General features: G+C 41.9%; 1 protein-coding gene across 1 annotated transcript in view; it reads left to right on the forward strand.

Moving 5' to 3' along the window:
- Window positions 1-880: 880 nt before the first annotated feature.
- Window positions 881-17,190, forward strand: part of LOC141913007 (rho GTPase-activating protein 190-like) — a 35,557-nt gene continuing 19,247 nt past the window's right edge. The window contains exons 1-13 of the mRNA XM_074804446.1: window positions 881-1,283; window positions 3,537-4,209; window positions 4,671-4,865; window positions 4,981-5,274; window positions 6,200-6,352; window positions 6,530-6,644; window positions 7,141-7,264; window positions 7,537-7,738; window positions 8,313-8,480; window positions 10,528-10,794; window positions 11,299-11,477; window positions 11,935-12,124; window positions 12,753-12,943. Of these exons, the coding sequence (XP_074660547.1) occupies window positions 881-1,283; window positions 3,537-4,209; window positions 4,671-4,865; window positions 4,981-5,274; window positions 6,200-6,352; window positions 6,530-6,644; window positions 7,141-7,264; window positions 7,537-7,738; window positions 8,313-8,480; window positions 10,528-10,794; window positions 11,299-11,477; window positions 11,935-12,124; window positions 12,753-12,943 (3,154 nt within the window). The remainder of the gene's footprint in view (window positions 1,284-3,536; window positions 4,210-4,670; window positions 4,866-4,980; window positions 5,275-6,199; window positions 6,353-6,529; window positions 6,645-7,140; window positions 7,265-7,536; window positions 7,739-8,312; window positions 8,481-10,527; window positions 10,795-11,298; window positions 11,478-11,934; window positions 12,125-12,752; window positions 12,944-17,190) is intronic.

The following is a 17,190-nucleotide window of genomic DNA, read 5'->3' on the forward strand; positions in this document are numbered from 1 at the left end:
TTTGAATTTTGAACTCTTACCATCGAATATTGTTGCTACAGTTGGATATGACATGGTAAACGTATATTCGTGAGTAGCGCTATATACAGTGAACAAACAATGTTTATTTGATCGATTATACATAGGCTACGCGTAGTAGCGCGCACACGTGCTTGTGTTGATTGTCATAGATAACATCATAAATAGCGCCACTGCGGGTAGTATGTGAACTATACGCACAAAGTGAAGGATAAATAAATGACTAATTTACGGCTAATCAGGGATACTTTTTTTCGATAGGACAGATCTTGGGTCGTTATATATAAATTAAATTCCTTCTCATTAAGAAATCACATCAAGTACAATTTTGACAGCATTTGCCTTTAAATTTGGTTTAGTCTTTTATTTTTCACATGAGCTCAATGTATTTCAAAGCAGTTATCAGCATTGTTGGAATATTGACAGGTAGGGGCAGCAGATATCTTATAAGGGGTGGCTGATCGTCAGAGGGAGTGGATGTAAAAATGGAAGGGGTGGCTGCCCTCTAAAACCTGAACTGTAGACCCCTAGGTGTGGTGAGCTTCTAATGGACACTTATTTGAAAAGAATCAAACGAAATTTACCAACCAAATAAATAACAGGGTCAATCCATATTTTAAGATTTATAAAAACCTGTCATGGAGAACACCCATACACTTATCCAGGAATCTGGGCCCTGAACCAATCCCTCTCAGAAAGTCGCGGTAAACTGTAAGTTCGCTTTTTTCTTTTTTTTTCAGTGCTGGTCATTCACGAATTTGTCGATTAAAAACTAACGACTGTTCGAAGATGATGAAATATAAATAGCGAAAACTTGAAACTTCGAAGCGATTTAAGGGCAGCGAGAGAGAGAGAGAGAGCGATGGCGAAACGCGCCGAAAAACAAATCTACAATATCAGCATCGTCGGATTATCGGGCACCGAGAAAGAAAAAGGAACGGCCGGCGTCGGCAAGTCGTGTTTGTGCAATCGATTCGTGCGCCCTCTAGCCGACGATTATTACACCGATCACATATCGGTGTTGAGTCAGAGCGATTTCAGCGGCCGCGTCGTCAACAACGCGCACTTCCTCTACTGGGGCGAAGTGACGAAAACGGACGACGGCGTCGACTACACGTTCAACGTCATCGAACAGACGGAGTTCGTCGACGACACGAGCTTCTTGCCGTTCAAGAGCGGTAAAATCGAACCGTACAACAAACGGTGCTGTCAAACGCGTATACAGAGCGCCGAGAAGCTGATGTATATTTGTAAAGATCAGCTCGGTGAGTACGATTTCGATGTTGCGTCTTTTTAGGTCGACGTTATTATGTACTTATTCGGCATGTATGACGGACAGTGGGCTAGGGGGGGGGGCTTACCACTGCGCTGGCGTAACGTAATTTCGGGAAGAACTGCCGAGGACCCTGCATGTATCGTGTTCATTTCGATGCCTTTCAAGCCCCATAAGTACTCCGAATGTAACTAACCATGACCAGCTGCATATTTTGTTAAAATCTGGAACCGTATCAAAATTTGCTCAATATTCCATGGAAAAACGAGAAATTTGAAATAATAATCATCGTTGTGACTGGTTACCAATATTTTCACAATTCGCATCATGTCGTCTCATGTTAACTACGGTAAAACCTCGCCTGACTCGGACCAACTGGGTCTCGCAAAATTGGTCCGAGGCAAGCGAAGTTCGAGTTAAAGATGAGATAGAAGACCTCATGAATTATTTCGTTTTTGACCCGAATTCTTGAAATTGTACGTATCTTAATGAGGCAAGGTTTAGCCTATATCACGAGAGAAACCACTCAAAAACGTAAATCATTCACGACTGGTTTCAGGATCGTGGTTTATCCTTGTGTACCAAAATTATGTAACACGGTGGTGTCACTTTGACCCCCTAGGGATTTATGTGAGGCAACCGAAGATTCCGAAATGCCCCAGAGGTTTGCTACTAGAGTAGTTATTCAGATATCCGTACTTCAAATTCGTTCACATTTCGAAGAAACTTTAGTTTCGTGTAAATCAGTTTTCAGTGAAAACAACTACACCAAACTAGATACATGTACTAGAATCCTCAATGAACGGTTTGAAGAGGGACCTTACTGATCGAATTTGAACGCTTTATTTCATATTCATTTTCAAATGGAATGTTCCTCTGAAACACTAGCTTTGAACTAGCGTATTTAATTAACTATTTCCGATCGCTTGTTCAGATTTAACTACGAAACCAAATTTGGCCGCTCTATATAATTCCCAATGACAGCAGGCTTAAGATTACAGATAAGATTACGGATAGACCAATAATTTGTCTCTTTGAGTCGTGTGTACATGTATCGAATTGTTTTTCTTCCACGCAGCCTCGTCGACGACAGGTGATGATTTTTGTAGCAATCATTTCCAGTTTTTTGAGTTGTGTATATAATACATTATGTAGTACCGTAGGCATATATCTCAATATATAGACCTTCTCTGCTTTCTTAAGTCTCCTACCTAGCTCGCGATTATCGTGTGGTTTTTATACACACCGTCCCTCGGCAGGAATGCAAACCTCTGATGGCGTTGCGAGACGGCCGTGGTATGAACCAACGCCTGTTTAGCCCCAGTCCGCATTTGGTTGTACAGCTTTGCCTGATGTCATTATCAGCCGATCGAATGTCTATTTCAATTTGACTTGAGAGCACATCAGGTGGCCTAGCTCAGTCAGTCAGTTTTGGTGGTACGGTACATACCTGATAAAAGTCTTGTTAGAGGACGGGCTGTTGACCTAAAACATTGCTTTATGTACCACCAAAACTGACTTGAGCTAGGCCAACTGATGTGCTCTCAAGTCAAGTGGAAATAGATGTTAACCCTGTTGGATTGTTCTTTTAACCTCACGACAGGACGTCCTTTAAAATGTTGTTGCCCGTACACTCTAAGCAGCCAGCAGGACTCGAAAAACCTGCTTGTCACTTATTACTGATAGTGAATTATGCTATAGCATTATGTCTTATCCCACTGAGCTACCGAGCCCGCTGTCCATTAGCTCTAGTTGCTATCCATTAGTTTGTCTGATAGACAACCTGATTGGCATTGTCAATTTTTCAGCGGCTAAGCTATTTGGGCACAAGGTCTATTCTGGTAGGGGTTCGTACTGCGGTAGAGTCTTGCGACGCCATCTGATTGAATTCCTTGCGAGGGATGATGGGTATATTTTTAAGGGTCACTGGTCCCAGTCACTGGTTCTGTTGATTTTAACCCGATTGACTAATAGTTGTAGTATCTACCTGTGGACAGTTGCTCAAAACTTAAAGGTAACCGGCTGATAGATACGTTACAATGAACTTTTGAATGTGGCTATGTCAACTATCCATCGGTTAACTCGAACAATTTTTGAGCAATTGCAGCCGTGGAGTCTAAAACTGAAATATATAAAACCAGCCAGTCTCTTGTGTTTAGTTGAATACCGACATCATACAGCATTGTTTAACGACAGAAAACATCATTGATTAGTGTTTCATTCTTGCTGTTTTTTCGTTTTGTAGTGTTAGAGCAGGATTATCCGCAGAAGTTTCTGCCCGACAGTCGGCTCGTCGTCGACGGATTTCTCTGCGTGTTCGACGTCAGTGAGGTCGCGCATCGGCCGGTCGAGCGACAAGTCGAAATGCTCACTCATATCCTCAACAATATCATGCGAACGAAAAAACCGGTCGTCCTAGTGACGACGAAAATGGACGAGTCCGTCGACGCGTACGTACGGGAGGCCGAGAAACTGATCTGTCGCAAGGAGTACCGCAATTCGATACAGATCGTCGAAACGTCGGCGCACGACAACGTGAACGTCGAATACGCGTTCATCAACCTCGCGCATCTCATCGACAAGAACAAAAACCGTGTGCGCGTCGCGCCGTTCGTCGAGGCGTCGCGCGCGCGCAAAGAAGTGCTCGAAGTCGCGCACCAGGCGTACGCGCACCTGATCAAAACGCACGTAACGGACTATCACGCCGTGTGGACGACGTGGCGCCAGAAGTACGCCGATAATTCCGATTTCAATCACTACGTGGAGCTGTACGGCTCGCGTAAGGCGAAAGAGCTGTTCGAACGACACGTGTCGACGTTACGCGATCAACACATCGTTCATCGTAAACAACAGTTCATGGATCGTTTACCGGGCGTGCTGTCGACGTTACTACCCGACCTCGAGACCATCGATAACAGGTACGTTTCGGCCCGGTCGCGTAGACCAGGTTCCTATTTGTGACCGGTCTTAACTAAATTTAGGTTTTTACTTTGCCGATCTAACAACTGAAGACCAGTTTTATGACCTAACTCTACTTATTGAGTCTCATCTGCATAACAGGGCCCATGGTCAGGGGCGGATTTAAACTGTAGCAGGAGATACTTCCTTCAAGTACTGTGCTACCATTTCCTATGGTTTTGGCCGATATTCTCCATATTTGGATCGATCGCCAATGATTTATGCTGAGGCAAAAAATCTGCCATCTTATATTTCTATTACCTAGCCACTTCAGCAGCCACAATATCATAATCCAGCCCTTTTAAAATTCCAGCATTGTGGAGAACACTGGCTGAATCCTGTCGTTGTTAACATGTTATTGCAGCTATATACGTTGAATCAGTTTGTTGTGAAACGACACATTTACGTTCTTGTTTTGAAGGTCGTGGGAGGAAATTCAGCAGATGATTTTGAATCAACCGGAATTTTCCGAGGCGTTCATTCTGTTGGATAATACGATGGCCTGGTACGATTATCCGGACGTTCGTATTCCGTTCGATCTCCTGCTCTGTGAGGAGGCCGAAATGATATTCAAAAATCATCTGAATTCTCTACAAGCTGAACTACGAAGACAAGAGTAAGTATTAGAATGATTTCTCTAAAATAGTCCAGCAGCACGTGTGCGTGAAAACTCTGAATACTGTGTAGATTATTGCGCTAAATCAAGAAATTGAATTATTATCTTTATTCAGTCTGTGCAGAAAGTTCCGTAAACTGCTCTCCGAGCACCAAGCCGTCAAACCGGGCAAACTGTTGCCGGAGGTGTCGATACATTTGATCGGACGCGAGAGCTACGATCACCTGTCCGAGATGGATCGGTTTCGGGTTTACGAGGACTACCAGCGCACGTTGAAGGAACGCGCGCGACACGACTTCCTCGAGATGCTCTTCGAAAAGTACGACATGTTCAGCCGTTACGAAACGATACCGAAACTGACGACCGAAGATCTGCACGTGATCACGCGGGCCATTCAAGACGAACCGAGGTAAAAGAAAACGAACTCGCTCGATCAGCAAGATCACGTTATCCGTGATGGAACGATCAACGTAAAATCCCGCAATTGTTGGAAGACTTAAAAGTTCATTGAAAATACTAGAAATATTTCGGGTGGTTACTACTGCCCTTCTTCAGTATAAAATGATATGTCAATTGAATACGCAGTAAAAATAAGTACAAGTTTATGGTAATTGTATATTCATAAATTTGAGATAAACTTCTTAGTCTTTCAACAATTGATGGGTACATATTATCCAGTCTGACCCAAGTGCATGATATAACCCATTTTATTTTCACACATTTGTTTATAATTATAAGGCCCATAAAACATTGGTATTTTATACATCGTACATGGACAAAAAGCGCGGTTCAGATTAACTGGCTGAAATACGTAGAGTATGCACGGCACACATTTGGACTAGAAAATTACATCAGATTACGGAGAAACCGTCTCAGATAATATGATAATTTGATTAACCCTTTCAGTGCTGACTAATCAATACCCTATAGTGCTGGAGATAATTTGAAAATTTTGAAAAATTCCATCCAAGTGCGTTGAACGGGAGTACCACTATAGTGCGTATACACCGCGGCGCGGTATATCGTTAATTACTAATATTTCACTATATTTGACAAGTGCTGCCATCTTTCAATAGAGATAAAAACTAATAACTGATTACACCAATACACTGCAGTGCGGTGTACTAGCAAAATCCATCACCGATTCATACACCGCACTGCGGTGTAGACGCACTGAAAGGGTTAAGAAAATGCACTGAATGTGATTGAATGATTTTAACGGAATAACCCAAAATCCAGATAACCTTGATCCGAATATAGCAAAATTGACCGTATTAGAATTGGTTTATTGCGCAAATGCTGACAGGTTCGTCGTTATTTTTCTCGTTTCACAGGTATCAAGCTATGAACCGTTTGGAGGACGATCGTAGGAACATGCTTCAAAATCATCTCGCGTTTCTTCAGATGCCGATGGCGGAAACGTGTCCATTCAAAGAGAACTGCGCCGACCGACGAGCCGAGCGAATATTACAATCGAAAGCGCACAGGTGGGTTATTCGTAATTGTGATCGGATGTGGCATATGTAGACTGGTTCTCTGATCAGCTGAATTAGGACGATTCATCATTATTGGTGGCTTGCCATTTGTGCGAACCGAAGATAATCAAGGGGCAGGATTTATAGACTGGTATTAACTTGACCCTAACTCAATTTTCTCGTTTGCAGACCTCAAAGTTGGCATCGGGGATGTCAGTGGATACTGGATCAGGATGAAAGTCATATCAATCTAGTCTTGTTGGGTTCCAATGGATTATCCGATGAACTCTCCACCGAAATACGAGTACGTATTGAAATCAAACATTTGCAGGTTAAAATCTGCTGTCTGTATCCTGCACCCCATCAGACAATCTGCTGTCTGTATCGTGCACCCCCTCAGACAATCTGCTGTCTGTACTCACCCCTCAGACAATCTGCTGTCTGTACCCTGCATCCCCTCAGACAATCTGCTGTCTGTATCATGCACCCCCTCAGACAATCCGCTGTCTGTAGGCTCCCACCCCTCAGACAATCTGCTGTCTGTACCTGCACCCCCTCAGACAATCCGCTGTTTGTAGGCTCCCACCCCTCAGACAAGACATTCTATCGCAATGCATGTTAGATAAGATCGCCCGGACAAATGGTGATGGCGATCAATTAGTACAGACAGATTGATACCTGTATAAGTTCGACCTTCGGGTTGAGTCTTTGACCGGAGATAAAACAGAAGACACTAAAAATGTTGCCTCCATTGTTCAGAAACGAAAGAATAACTTTTGTAATTTGATTTCTTTGTTTAGAATCAATGTATAGATGATGAGTACGCGCACGGTGAAACGATACACAGTTTAGATTATCGACCTATAGATGGCGACGTAACACTGCCTCATAATTCACTGAAAACCGACAGTTTCTCTCCCCACGGTAAGAGTTATCCCCATTGCCTCTCTTCATCCAGGAGTAAATGGGTACCTGGTATGATAGATCACTCCTTAGTTTTTAGCAGCTGCTCGGATGTTACTTCTCCCCAGGGAGAGATATAGGCTGAGGGTAATAATGCGAACAAATGAAAAAGGCCTGTCAACATTGTTTCAGTGAAACAAAGCACCCCCTCTCCTGGATCCGCGCCTGTGCAGTGAGCGCATGTACCAGATATTTACAATTTTTCAAATATCCGCTTTCTATACGTTTTACAGGTTGCATATGCATATACTCATCGCCTGCAAGTCTGTTGTATTTAAAAGACAGTCTCGATAAGACGTTATTCACGACGGAAGCGGAACGCGGCGGCGGCGGATTCCAGGGACTGCCGACGGTCGTCGTGTTCGCGTACGACCCGTCGGTGTCGGAGAAAGTTCTCAATAATCTGCGCGAGGAGGGGCAAAATCTAGCCGATCGGTAAGTACTACGACACGCGACGTTTTCGGTATTCAGATTTGATTGCAGATGCATTTTCTTATTTTATGGCTTAATTATTGACATAGAAAATTGCAGTAAATTCGTCCTCGGATTCGGGATAAAATGCTGACTTATGACCTAAGAAAGTACTGACTTTATTTAGCCTCAGTCTGACCGCTACAAACTGATTGTTACCGCACAAACTTCAAATAAAAACCAGTGGAGCCGTGCTTCAATTTCTTCTGTACTTCAATCATAATGGAATCAACATTTCTCTTTAAGTAAATCAATTATCAGTGAAAACAATTAAACTATACCAAACACAGAGTGGTGAAAAAATCGAACTAATATGTGCTTGGTATTTGGTGGGTCATATGATAAAACACATGTAATGCCTCTTGGCTTTTAGTAAGCATTGAAATATAATTGTTTAATGCTTTTAGTGTGTATCAACAAAGTTAATGGTTTAAAAAAGGGGATCACGTATGGATTTGGCATTTGAAAGTTGATTGAAAATGCAGCGAGCGCGGTCGGCTCCATGTGAACACTGATGATTGTTATCGATTGTTTTCAGGTTGCAGTGTCCGTTCATCGACTTCCACTCGGCGCTCGTGCTCGAAAATCACAAACGATTTCACGAATCGCAAGTGAAACGCTGCGTGAATTTACTGTTGGACAGCATCAAACATCGGTCGAGTTTCGTTGAACTGATGCGCTGCGGTCACTGGGATCCCGATATGAGGTGCGTATCGATCTCCGTGTCTCCCTCATTTAATGACAGGAGAATGAGAACTCTTTTCGTTTGAAATAAAACCCTTCAACAGCGCTGGCTAACTGCATGACTAATCACCCAGTTCCATAGACATAGCTAAGACTTACAACGGGTCTTAGCCAAGCTTAGCCCAGTTCTATAACCAATCTAACAACTTAACACGGGTTTTTTAGCCAAGCTTAGCCTAGTTCTAATCTATAACCGATCTAACTACTACTTCAGACGGGTCTTAGCCTAGTTCTATAACCGATCTAACAACTTAAGACCAGTCCTTACTATCTAATTCTTACGTTTCAACTAAGGAACCAGCCCATGGTCCCATCTCGGAAAAAAACGTCGAACTAAATATCTCGGTTGTATGATCACTATTCGTTTCTTCGTGTTTTCCGTGCGGACGGAAATTGAAACTTGTCCATTTTATGCTTCAACTTATTCATGAGGAACTGGAGCCGTTTCCTAAAGCTATTAGCCATTTATTTTGATAGTTCAGTTCATTGATAGCATAGTCTGCGGACTTTTCAATAAAATTACAATTACCTCAGTTTTCATACATCATCAAAGCATGCAACCTAAAATCCTTAGGCTGGCTTCAGTTGAACCTATCGCGGTTGAGGCAATAGCAATTCCAGAATACGAACTCTCTACTGGCAGCTATTCCCGGGACCAATCAAACCCGCTAAAACCTGCTTTGATTTCTAGAATTCAGGGACCAGTTGCTCAAAACTTGGTAACCAGTTAATAGTTGACTTAGTAACGATTAAAGGTACATTTATACTGCAGTATTTATCCACCGGTTATCTTTAACCGACTTTTGAGCGACTGGGCCCGGCAGTTGAATGGTTGGTGATTTGATTTTCCGATTAGGAATTATATTGTATATACTGACCGGATGACCATTTTTGATACTTTGTAGACCGCCTGCCTACGGCGTGAGGTAAAAAACGTGCTAATCGATATATAATATCATAAACGTCATTGTTGTTTTATTCGTATTCATGTTGAAAACGTGCAATCAAAAAAACCAGTATTCCTCTGTTAACCGACGCAGTCAGCATGTGATGCTAGTACGGTGTATCTCCTGATGCATGTTCGTCACAAAAAAAGAAATTAGAAGTTGGAAATATACATTCATTTTTTCAGATGTTTCGTGTCATATATACAGAATGGAACCTTATTACAATGAGCTTCCATATATACCCAGGCACTAGTATCGTAGACTAGTATTACCTTTAACCTGGGGGCTAACTAAATTCGTTATCAATTGCGTTAGCCCGCAGGTTAAAGGGGATTCCAGTCTTACGAACAGCGACAGAAAATACGCGCATAGTAAATGATAATTCATTATGATATCCAGTGCGCAATCGACACAACTTTCTTAATTTGGGCTCGGAAGTTTCGGTTCTTTCATTGTAACAAGGTTGCGCCATATTCAACCCTTTCTATTTCTTGAAGACACGGCTGCCATCTCCTTATGACATCATTATGACACCTTGATGATGTCATAGCGGGATCGGCATCGGCCGTCATCTTTTCTGTATGTTACTCCAGACAGAACGCGATGAAATAATCATGAGGTACCGGCATCGCTACTGTGGCAAGCGAGGAATCTGCGATGATCCGCTAGGTGTTGCTGGTGGTTACTCGGTTACCGCGCTTCAATTTCTTCTACATTTTGAATCAACTTTTCCGATTAGTAAATCAATTTTCTGTGAAATGTATAGCGTGCACTATAAAGCAAAGAATCAAATCTTAAATCTATGTAATGACTCATTTTATTTGTGGTTTTGGAAGCCATAAACAACGAGTTAAAATTTCTTTGAGAAATGAACTAATTTTCACTATGAATAACGCGGTGTTGCGCCATCTGGTGAGTGCCGGTATCCCGTCGATGCTGTTGTTATATCGTAATCGTTTCGTTCGTTGAATTTTCAGTATTTTTAAGCGTCTGCCGTGTTGTTATTGTTTTTCGTCGTTGCATGAACAAAAATTTCACCGATTGGATATTTTCCAATTTCAGGGTAGTGATGTGTTTGATGTGCGGCGACGGCTACAACATGGAGGTGCCGCTCGGGCCGCTGCTCGCTCATCAATGCTGCAGCGTCACGATCGGCAACAACGGACGCAATACGGTGCACGTCGAGGCGTATCTCGGCGACGGCAAACGTAAAATCGACGTGAACGTGACGTCGTATCACGGAGCCAGCTCGCTAGTCAATATGGAACTGTTCCACGGATATATACTCGTCTATTCGGCGAAACGTAAAGCGTCGCTGGCTGCGCTCAAGTAAGTTTCCATCCGAATTCGATTTATTAGCAGTTATCATACTCACATAGTTTCATACTCACCACCTCGTGCACTTCGATCAGCCAATCAGTTTCTAGAAGCTAGTTGTCCCTTTGTTTCATAGTCAATCTATAGGTAGTCGGGCATTTTCCAACAGCGCCCCAAAATTGTGGAACCAGCTTCCGCTTAGCCTTCGTGCTATCACTTCATTAGATCAATTCAGGAAGCAGCTAAAATGCTTCCTTTTTAAGGAGGCATTTTATAATTTGTAAAGCGCTTTGAGCAGCTTAGCTGGATTTAGCGCTATATATGATCCTTTATTATTATTATTATTATTATTATTATTATGACGCGATAGTTGATATAACCTCGTAATGATTCAAAAACCTGGTGGAATGGGACTTACCGCATGCCACTAGAAACTCGGGCCAACAGTAGGTCGTTTATAACTTCGTGACTCTCATCGACAAAATCGAGCAAATTCTCTTCGATTATTTTTCGCAGAGTATTCCTCGCGGCGAATCCTCAAGCACCGATCCTCATCCTGGCGGTGACCGAGAGCGGCGGCGCGAACGCGTTCTTCGCCAACGAATTCACGCAGAGCCTCATCACCGAGGGCAACGCGATCGCCGACGAACTCAACGCTAAATTCATGACGACCAGCGCGAATTTTGCTCAACAAGGTACGTGCCGGTTACTTCACTGATAGTTGCGCGCAAAAGTTGAAATCCCCTTATAAGCTCCCAATGTGCAGACGATGAAGAGAAGAAACTTGTTTCCCGGAATCACAATATTTTGTTACGACAGTCGATTGAGAGATTGTAGTTCATGACATGTTCAATGATTGTGGTGACTTTCGAGGTCATTGGTTTCTGTAAATGGTCACCAAGGGGCGTTGAACATTGAAATCGTCAGATTGTTGAGCATTTCAAACTGCCTCCCCTGTCCCTGGACCCCTTGTTTTTCGGAAGGACATTGGAAAATTGTGGCGAGGCAATTGTGATCCTTAAGCTACCATCCGCCCCTGCAACTATCTCTTCCAGATCTGAAACCCGGATTATGTCATATTATCAGTCACTTTGAAATCCATTTGGAGAATGATTGTGCCGATCGTTGTAAGATTTGAATTGTTGATTTCAGTCGCTGTGTATACGCCGTTCATGAAAGAATGCTGGGAATCGAAGGACACGACCGAAGCCGCCAGTTACGCTATATACGACCCCGATTCTCCGTGGCACGATCACCTGTACGGGCCGCCGCGTCACCTCTCACTGTCGACGCGGGTACCCGTACCGAAAGGCATCTATTTCACCGCTCCGGATAATAACAGGTACACAACCGATAGCATAAGATTGTGGTTATATTCTGATTCAAAAAAGCTATCTAGTAGATGAAAACCTGTAGAAGAAAGATTAAAAAGTATGGAAAAGCCACTGTTATGTAGTCTAACGTACAAGGCAATACTTATGTTTCATCATAACAAAATGAAATGCTTTTCACAAAGTGTTTTGAGGAAAAGTTTTACCCACAAATGATAAAACCTTCGATAAAGCCATCAATGCACACAACATTTTCTACTGTGAAAAAGAATCAAAATTTTCAAGAAAGTTTAAGATCTTGTTTGATGTCTTTTTCCGATGATCAAGTCATAGTTGACCCGAGAGCTCATAAGATCTTGAGACAAATGAATCAGCAGTCAGCGATCACGTGTGTACTACCGCTGTTCTTACGATGATCTAGTCTAGTCATAAATTGACCTGAGCTAGGCTTTATGTTACGCCATAGTCAGGCCAACTAACTCCAGAGGGGTTCTTTAGGCGCCATCTGTGCCACACAGACCACCTTCACTTATCTCTCGCGTTGTGTGTATGTGCCCAATCTGGATGTAGCAAGGTGTCCCACAGAAACAGTTATGCAATTTCGCCGGTAAAATTTGTTTGTGTCGTTATTATTTACAGGGATTCCGATTCGGAGCCGTTGTATGATCAGCCGAGCGGATTCGACCGCTGCGGCTCCGACAGCGAACCGGAGAGGGCGTCGTCGTCGTCGCCGCCGTATTACGACTCGACGACGCAGTGTAATAATAACGGTATTTACTGCGAGATACCCGCCGATCATAACCCCGATTCTAGTCATCTACGACGCACCGGTAAGTACGGGTCGAATCGCAGAGGTGTGAAAAGGTGATCAACTTTCCTTGCGGTTTATGGATGTAATCAGTAATTTTCTAATTTTCTCTATTGAAACTCACACATGACATTAGTAAATGACGGTATACTGCTCCATGGTGTAGACGCACTATAGCGGTTTGCCCATTATGAACACAATGGCGTCGAATTTTTCAAAATCCTCAAATTATCGCTTAAGGATTTATCGTCTGTAATGAAAGATTTAATGAATAATCCCACGATGTTGGTGTTTCAATGTTTATTCATCTGACAGTTTGAAATTTATCTAAACCCAATCTTCAGAGAAACTGCAATGATCTTTGTTTCTCTGGAGATGAGATTTTTCATTATCTTCATCACTGAGAATGTATCGGTTAATCTGTCGGTTGCAGTAATTGAAAATGAACTATGTTTTTAGTCGGTGGAGTTAAATCTTACCGAAAACTGCGACGCTGCGATCTGGCTCGACCAAGTTAGTCCTTCCGACAAATCCAAAACCACGAAATCTTTTTTCATGGAAATTGTGCGCTGTAAAATGAAAACCTGGGTATTCAGACGATACCTGGTCAGTTGGCAACTAACAAACTTGCGTCCCAGGGCCCGGTTTTATAGACTGGTATTAACTTTAACCTGGGGGCTAACTTAGTTCATTTTCAATTGAGTTAGCCTGTGGGTTAAAGTTAGTATCAGTCTATAAAACCGGGCCGGTGTGTTCAAACGTTCCCTTTCATTCTACTCATTAACCACCGCCACGTGAAGTCTGAACTTCAATTTTATAGACGCTCATGCATTATGAATACCTTATCTGGAAGCAACGGTGTTCGTATGAATGCGAATATTATTACTTTCCATGGACAAATGACTCTATAATTCAGTAGGAGAATAAACCCACGACTATATAGAAAAACCGGTAGAAGGAACGTATCGATTCAATTCTCTGAGACATTTTCAAAACAGTTATGAGAAAATTTTTCTATGAGAATTTTGTCGAAGCGTTTGTACTCCTTCGAGGTTTTCTACGTTAGATCGCGAGTGTCTTCTCCGCGAGAATATTACCATCGAATAGTATCGAATGAGTAAAATTTGTAGCGATTTTCGCGCGTTCAGAAGGAAAACGAAAAAAAAAAATCTAACTCGTCATCGACGCCGCTACAAAAACCCGGATTCGTTTCAGAGCTGTATCGAAAAAAATTCGCCGACAACCGTTCGTGCAAAACAGAGGGCGGCGACGCTTCGTTCGACCGCCTCGAACCGCCTGCGCCGCAGCCTCATTATCAGTTCCGAAAGTCAAAAAGTATGAAACTCGCGTTGCAGGAATACGACGAAGGTGAAGACAACGAACGCATTACGTGCTTAAATTTCATCCTCGCTCGGTAGCGATTTGAAATCTTTGACTCCCGGACTCATTTTTGGATTACGAATGATACTCTTTGACCCAGTTCCATAGTTCTATGTTAAAAAATTAGATTCCTGGTCCCAGTTCTATATGTCTAGTTTACAATGTAGATTCCTGGACCCAGTTCCTTATTTCCAGGTTAAAAGGTAGATTCCTAGACTTAGTTCCATGGTTCTAGGTTAGAAGATTCCTAGACCCAGTTACACATTCTAAGTTAAAAGGTAGATTCCTAGACCCAGTTCCCTAGTTCTAGGTTATAAGGTAGATTCCTGGACATAGTTCCATTGTTCTAGGTTAAAAGGTAGTAGATTCAGATCTAGGTTAAAAGGTAGATTCCTAGACCCAGTTTCCTAGTTCTAGGTTAGAAGGTAGATTCCTAGACCCAGTTACACTTTCTAAGTTAAAAGGTAGATTCCTAGACCCAGTTCCCTAGTTCTAGGTTAGAAGGTAGATTCCTGGACTCAGTTCCATAGTTCTAGGTTAAAAGGTAGATTCATATCTAGATTAAAAGGTAGATTCCTAGACCCGGTTCCCTAGTTCTAGGTTAGAAGGTAGATTCCTGGACTCAGTTCCATAGTTCTAGGTTAAAAGGTAGATTCATATCTAGATTAAAAGGTAGATTCCTAGACCCAGTTCCTTAGTTCTAGGTTAGAAGGTAGATTCCTGGGCTCAGTACCATAGTCCTAGGTTTAAAGATTAGCTCCTAGACCCAGTTCCTTAGTTATCTGCAGTAAAAATCTAGATTCTAAACCCAGTTTAATAACTCGATCTACGTGATCTACCGGGTTGAATCGCTGCTGAGGGAGGATCGTGTATGGTGTACCCGATCACGCATTTAATCACTAAAAACACCAGTGTTTTTTTCTCTCTCTCGTTTTCCCTTTGTCGAGTCGCCAGTCACACGTTCACGCATAAACACACACACAATGTTCTATCGCTCTTCTCTCAATCAGTATCACGTGTAGTACCCTCCGATTATTTCATTGCCGGCGTTGTTTTAAGTTGTCAGAACGTAAGCATCCGTTCATTTGTGTTTGTCGTGAGGTATATTGCCGCCAATATATTGACTTCATTAGTTCCTTTGTTCACCATTTGTTCGCAAGCAAGTTTTTATTCTGTATGTACCACGTATACATATGTACACAACTGTACACGAATTTCTTCGTTTGTTTTGGCGACTTGTTTTTTTTTTCCACGGAAACCGATATCCGAATGATCGTTGAATGGTAACCCTTGCTAATAGGGTCCTTGGGTACTAATGAAGAGGTTAAGTCGATCGGATGAATAAACATTTGTGTGACGGGGTATCCAAGGGTCGGCCGGTTAGCGCGAAGTTCGTTCATGTTGACCTCAGTAGATAACGAACATAGTGACCATGAAAATTGCGTCGTTACAGCTATATGTTATGCGATGGTTAACTTATGAGAACTGGCTCCCGAAAATGATTTCCAATTGATAAATGATCAACGGTGGGACTAATTTTTTCCTCCCACTCTTCACACGATTCTATACTCATTCTGATGAAAGTGCTGTGTAAACATTATATCCAACTTGTTGAATTTCACAGTTACCCGTTATTGTAATTACTCATATTTCACTCGTTTGTCTCTGCGAGGAAAATGTTCTAAACCCGATGATATACATGATATATTAGCGATTGGTAATGACGTAAAAATCCAACATTAGAATGAAAAAGATATTCTGAAAATGGTGAAGTTAAAAGATTGTAAGAATCTGAAAAGTCCTAAAAGTACTAGATCAAGGAAACTTTTCCGACTTATTTTTCATTTTAAGCGTCGAATCTTGATATTTTCGTTAAAACGGTGTTACGTCGAAGGTTATGAAGAATTAGCCTTTGATAGGACTCGTATAGAAATGAAGGAGATACTGTTTATTGGATTTTGAGCTCTTCTTTTCGTCAAAAGTTTATGCACATTTTTTGGTTCGTTTCCGCAAGACCCGAGCGCACACACTGTTATCTATACGGTGGCTGATTCGGGCCGTAATGTGAAATTTCAGATATGCAATTAATGAGGGCACCAGAATGACGAAAGAAACAGATAACGTCAAACGTTATTTGTAAATTTTATTAAAAGAAAATTTGACGTTTCTTTTCGTTGTAGTACCCTCGTTTTCATATCCCAAGTGTTACGTTATGCCTCGAATCAGCCACCGGCATAATCATCACAGCCGTATATTGAAAACTGTTTTGTTGCTATCATTATACCACCGAGTTATTGTGAATCTTTTTTCGTGTGACAGTTTATTCGGCACGTCTTGCTTGTTTTTGATATACACACCTGTATCCCGTGAAAACTCTTGAAAAAATCCGTTATCAATTGCGTAATACGTGTACCGTATAATGCTTGAGTATTTCTATAAGCGATTTTCATTTTGAAAACAACTTGTAAATACAGTAGACTCGTGGACCGATTTCCATAATTCTCAGTTTCAGATTTATCGTTCACTGTCGACTTTCTGTTTTCTGTGTCGGGCTCTAGTTGAATTCACAGTGTCATCAGTTAAAGATAAACAAAAGTAAAGTTGGATATTATGTTAAAACTCGCTGCTGAACGCTATAGCAGCGGTGAAGTAACTCGCTCGAAATTTTCTTTTTCATGATCACGGGTTAATTCGCGTAATTACTGCGTTAAGAATGAAACCAGTTAACCAATTAAGAGTAAAACATGAGTCTACTGTATTCATTTATATAGAGAATTCCACACTAAAGTTTTTCTTTCAGCTATAAATTTATTCATCCGACGTTACGACTATTTCCTAATAGTCATCTTCACGAATGAAGATGACTGCTAGGGTATAATCCTAAAGATG

The sequence above is a fragment of the Tubulanus polymorphus genome, chromosome 11 (assembly GCF_964204645.1).
Source record: "Tubulanus polymorphus chromosome 11, tnTubPoly1.2, whole genome shotgun sequence".
In the NCBI taxonomy this organism is placed as follows: domain Eukaryota; kingdom Metazoa; phylum Nemertea; class Palaeonemertea; order Tubulaniformes; family Tubulanidae; genus Tubulanus; species Tubulanus polymorphus.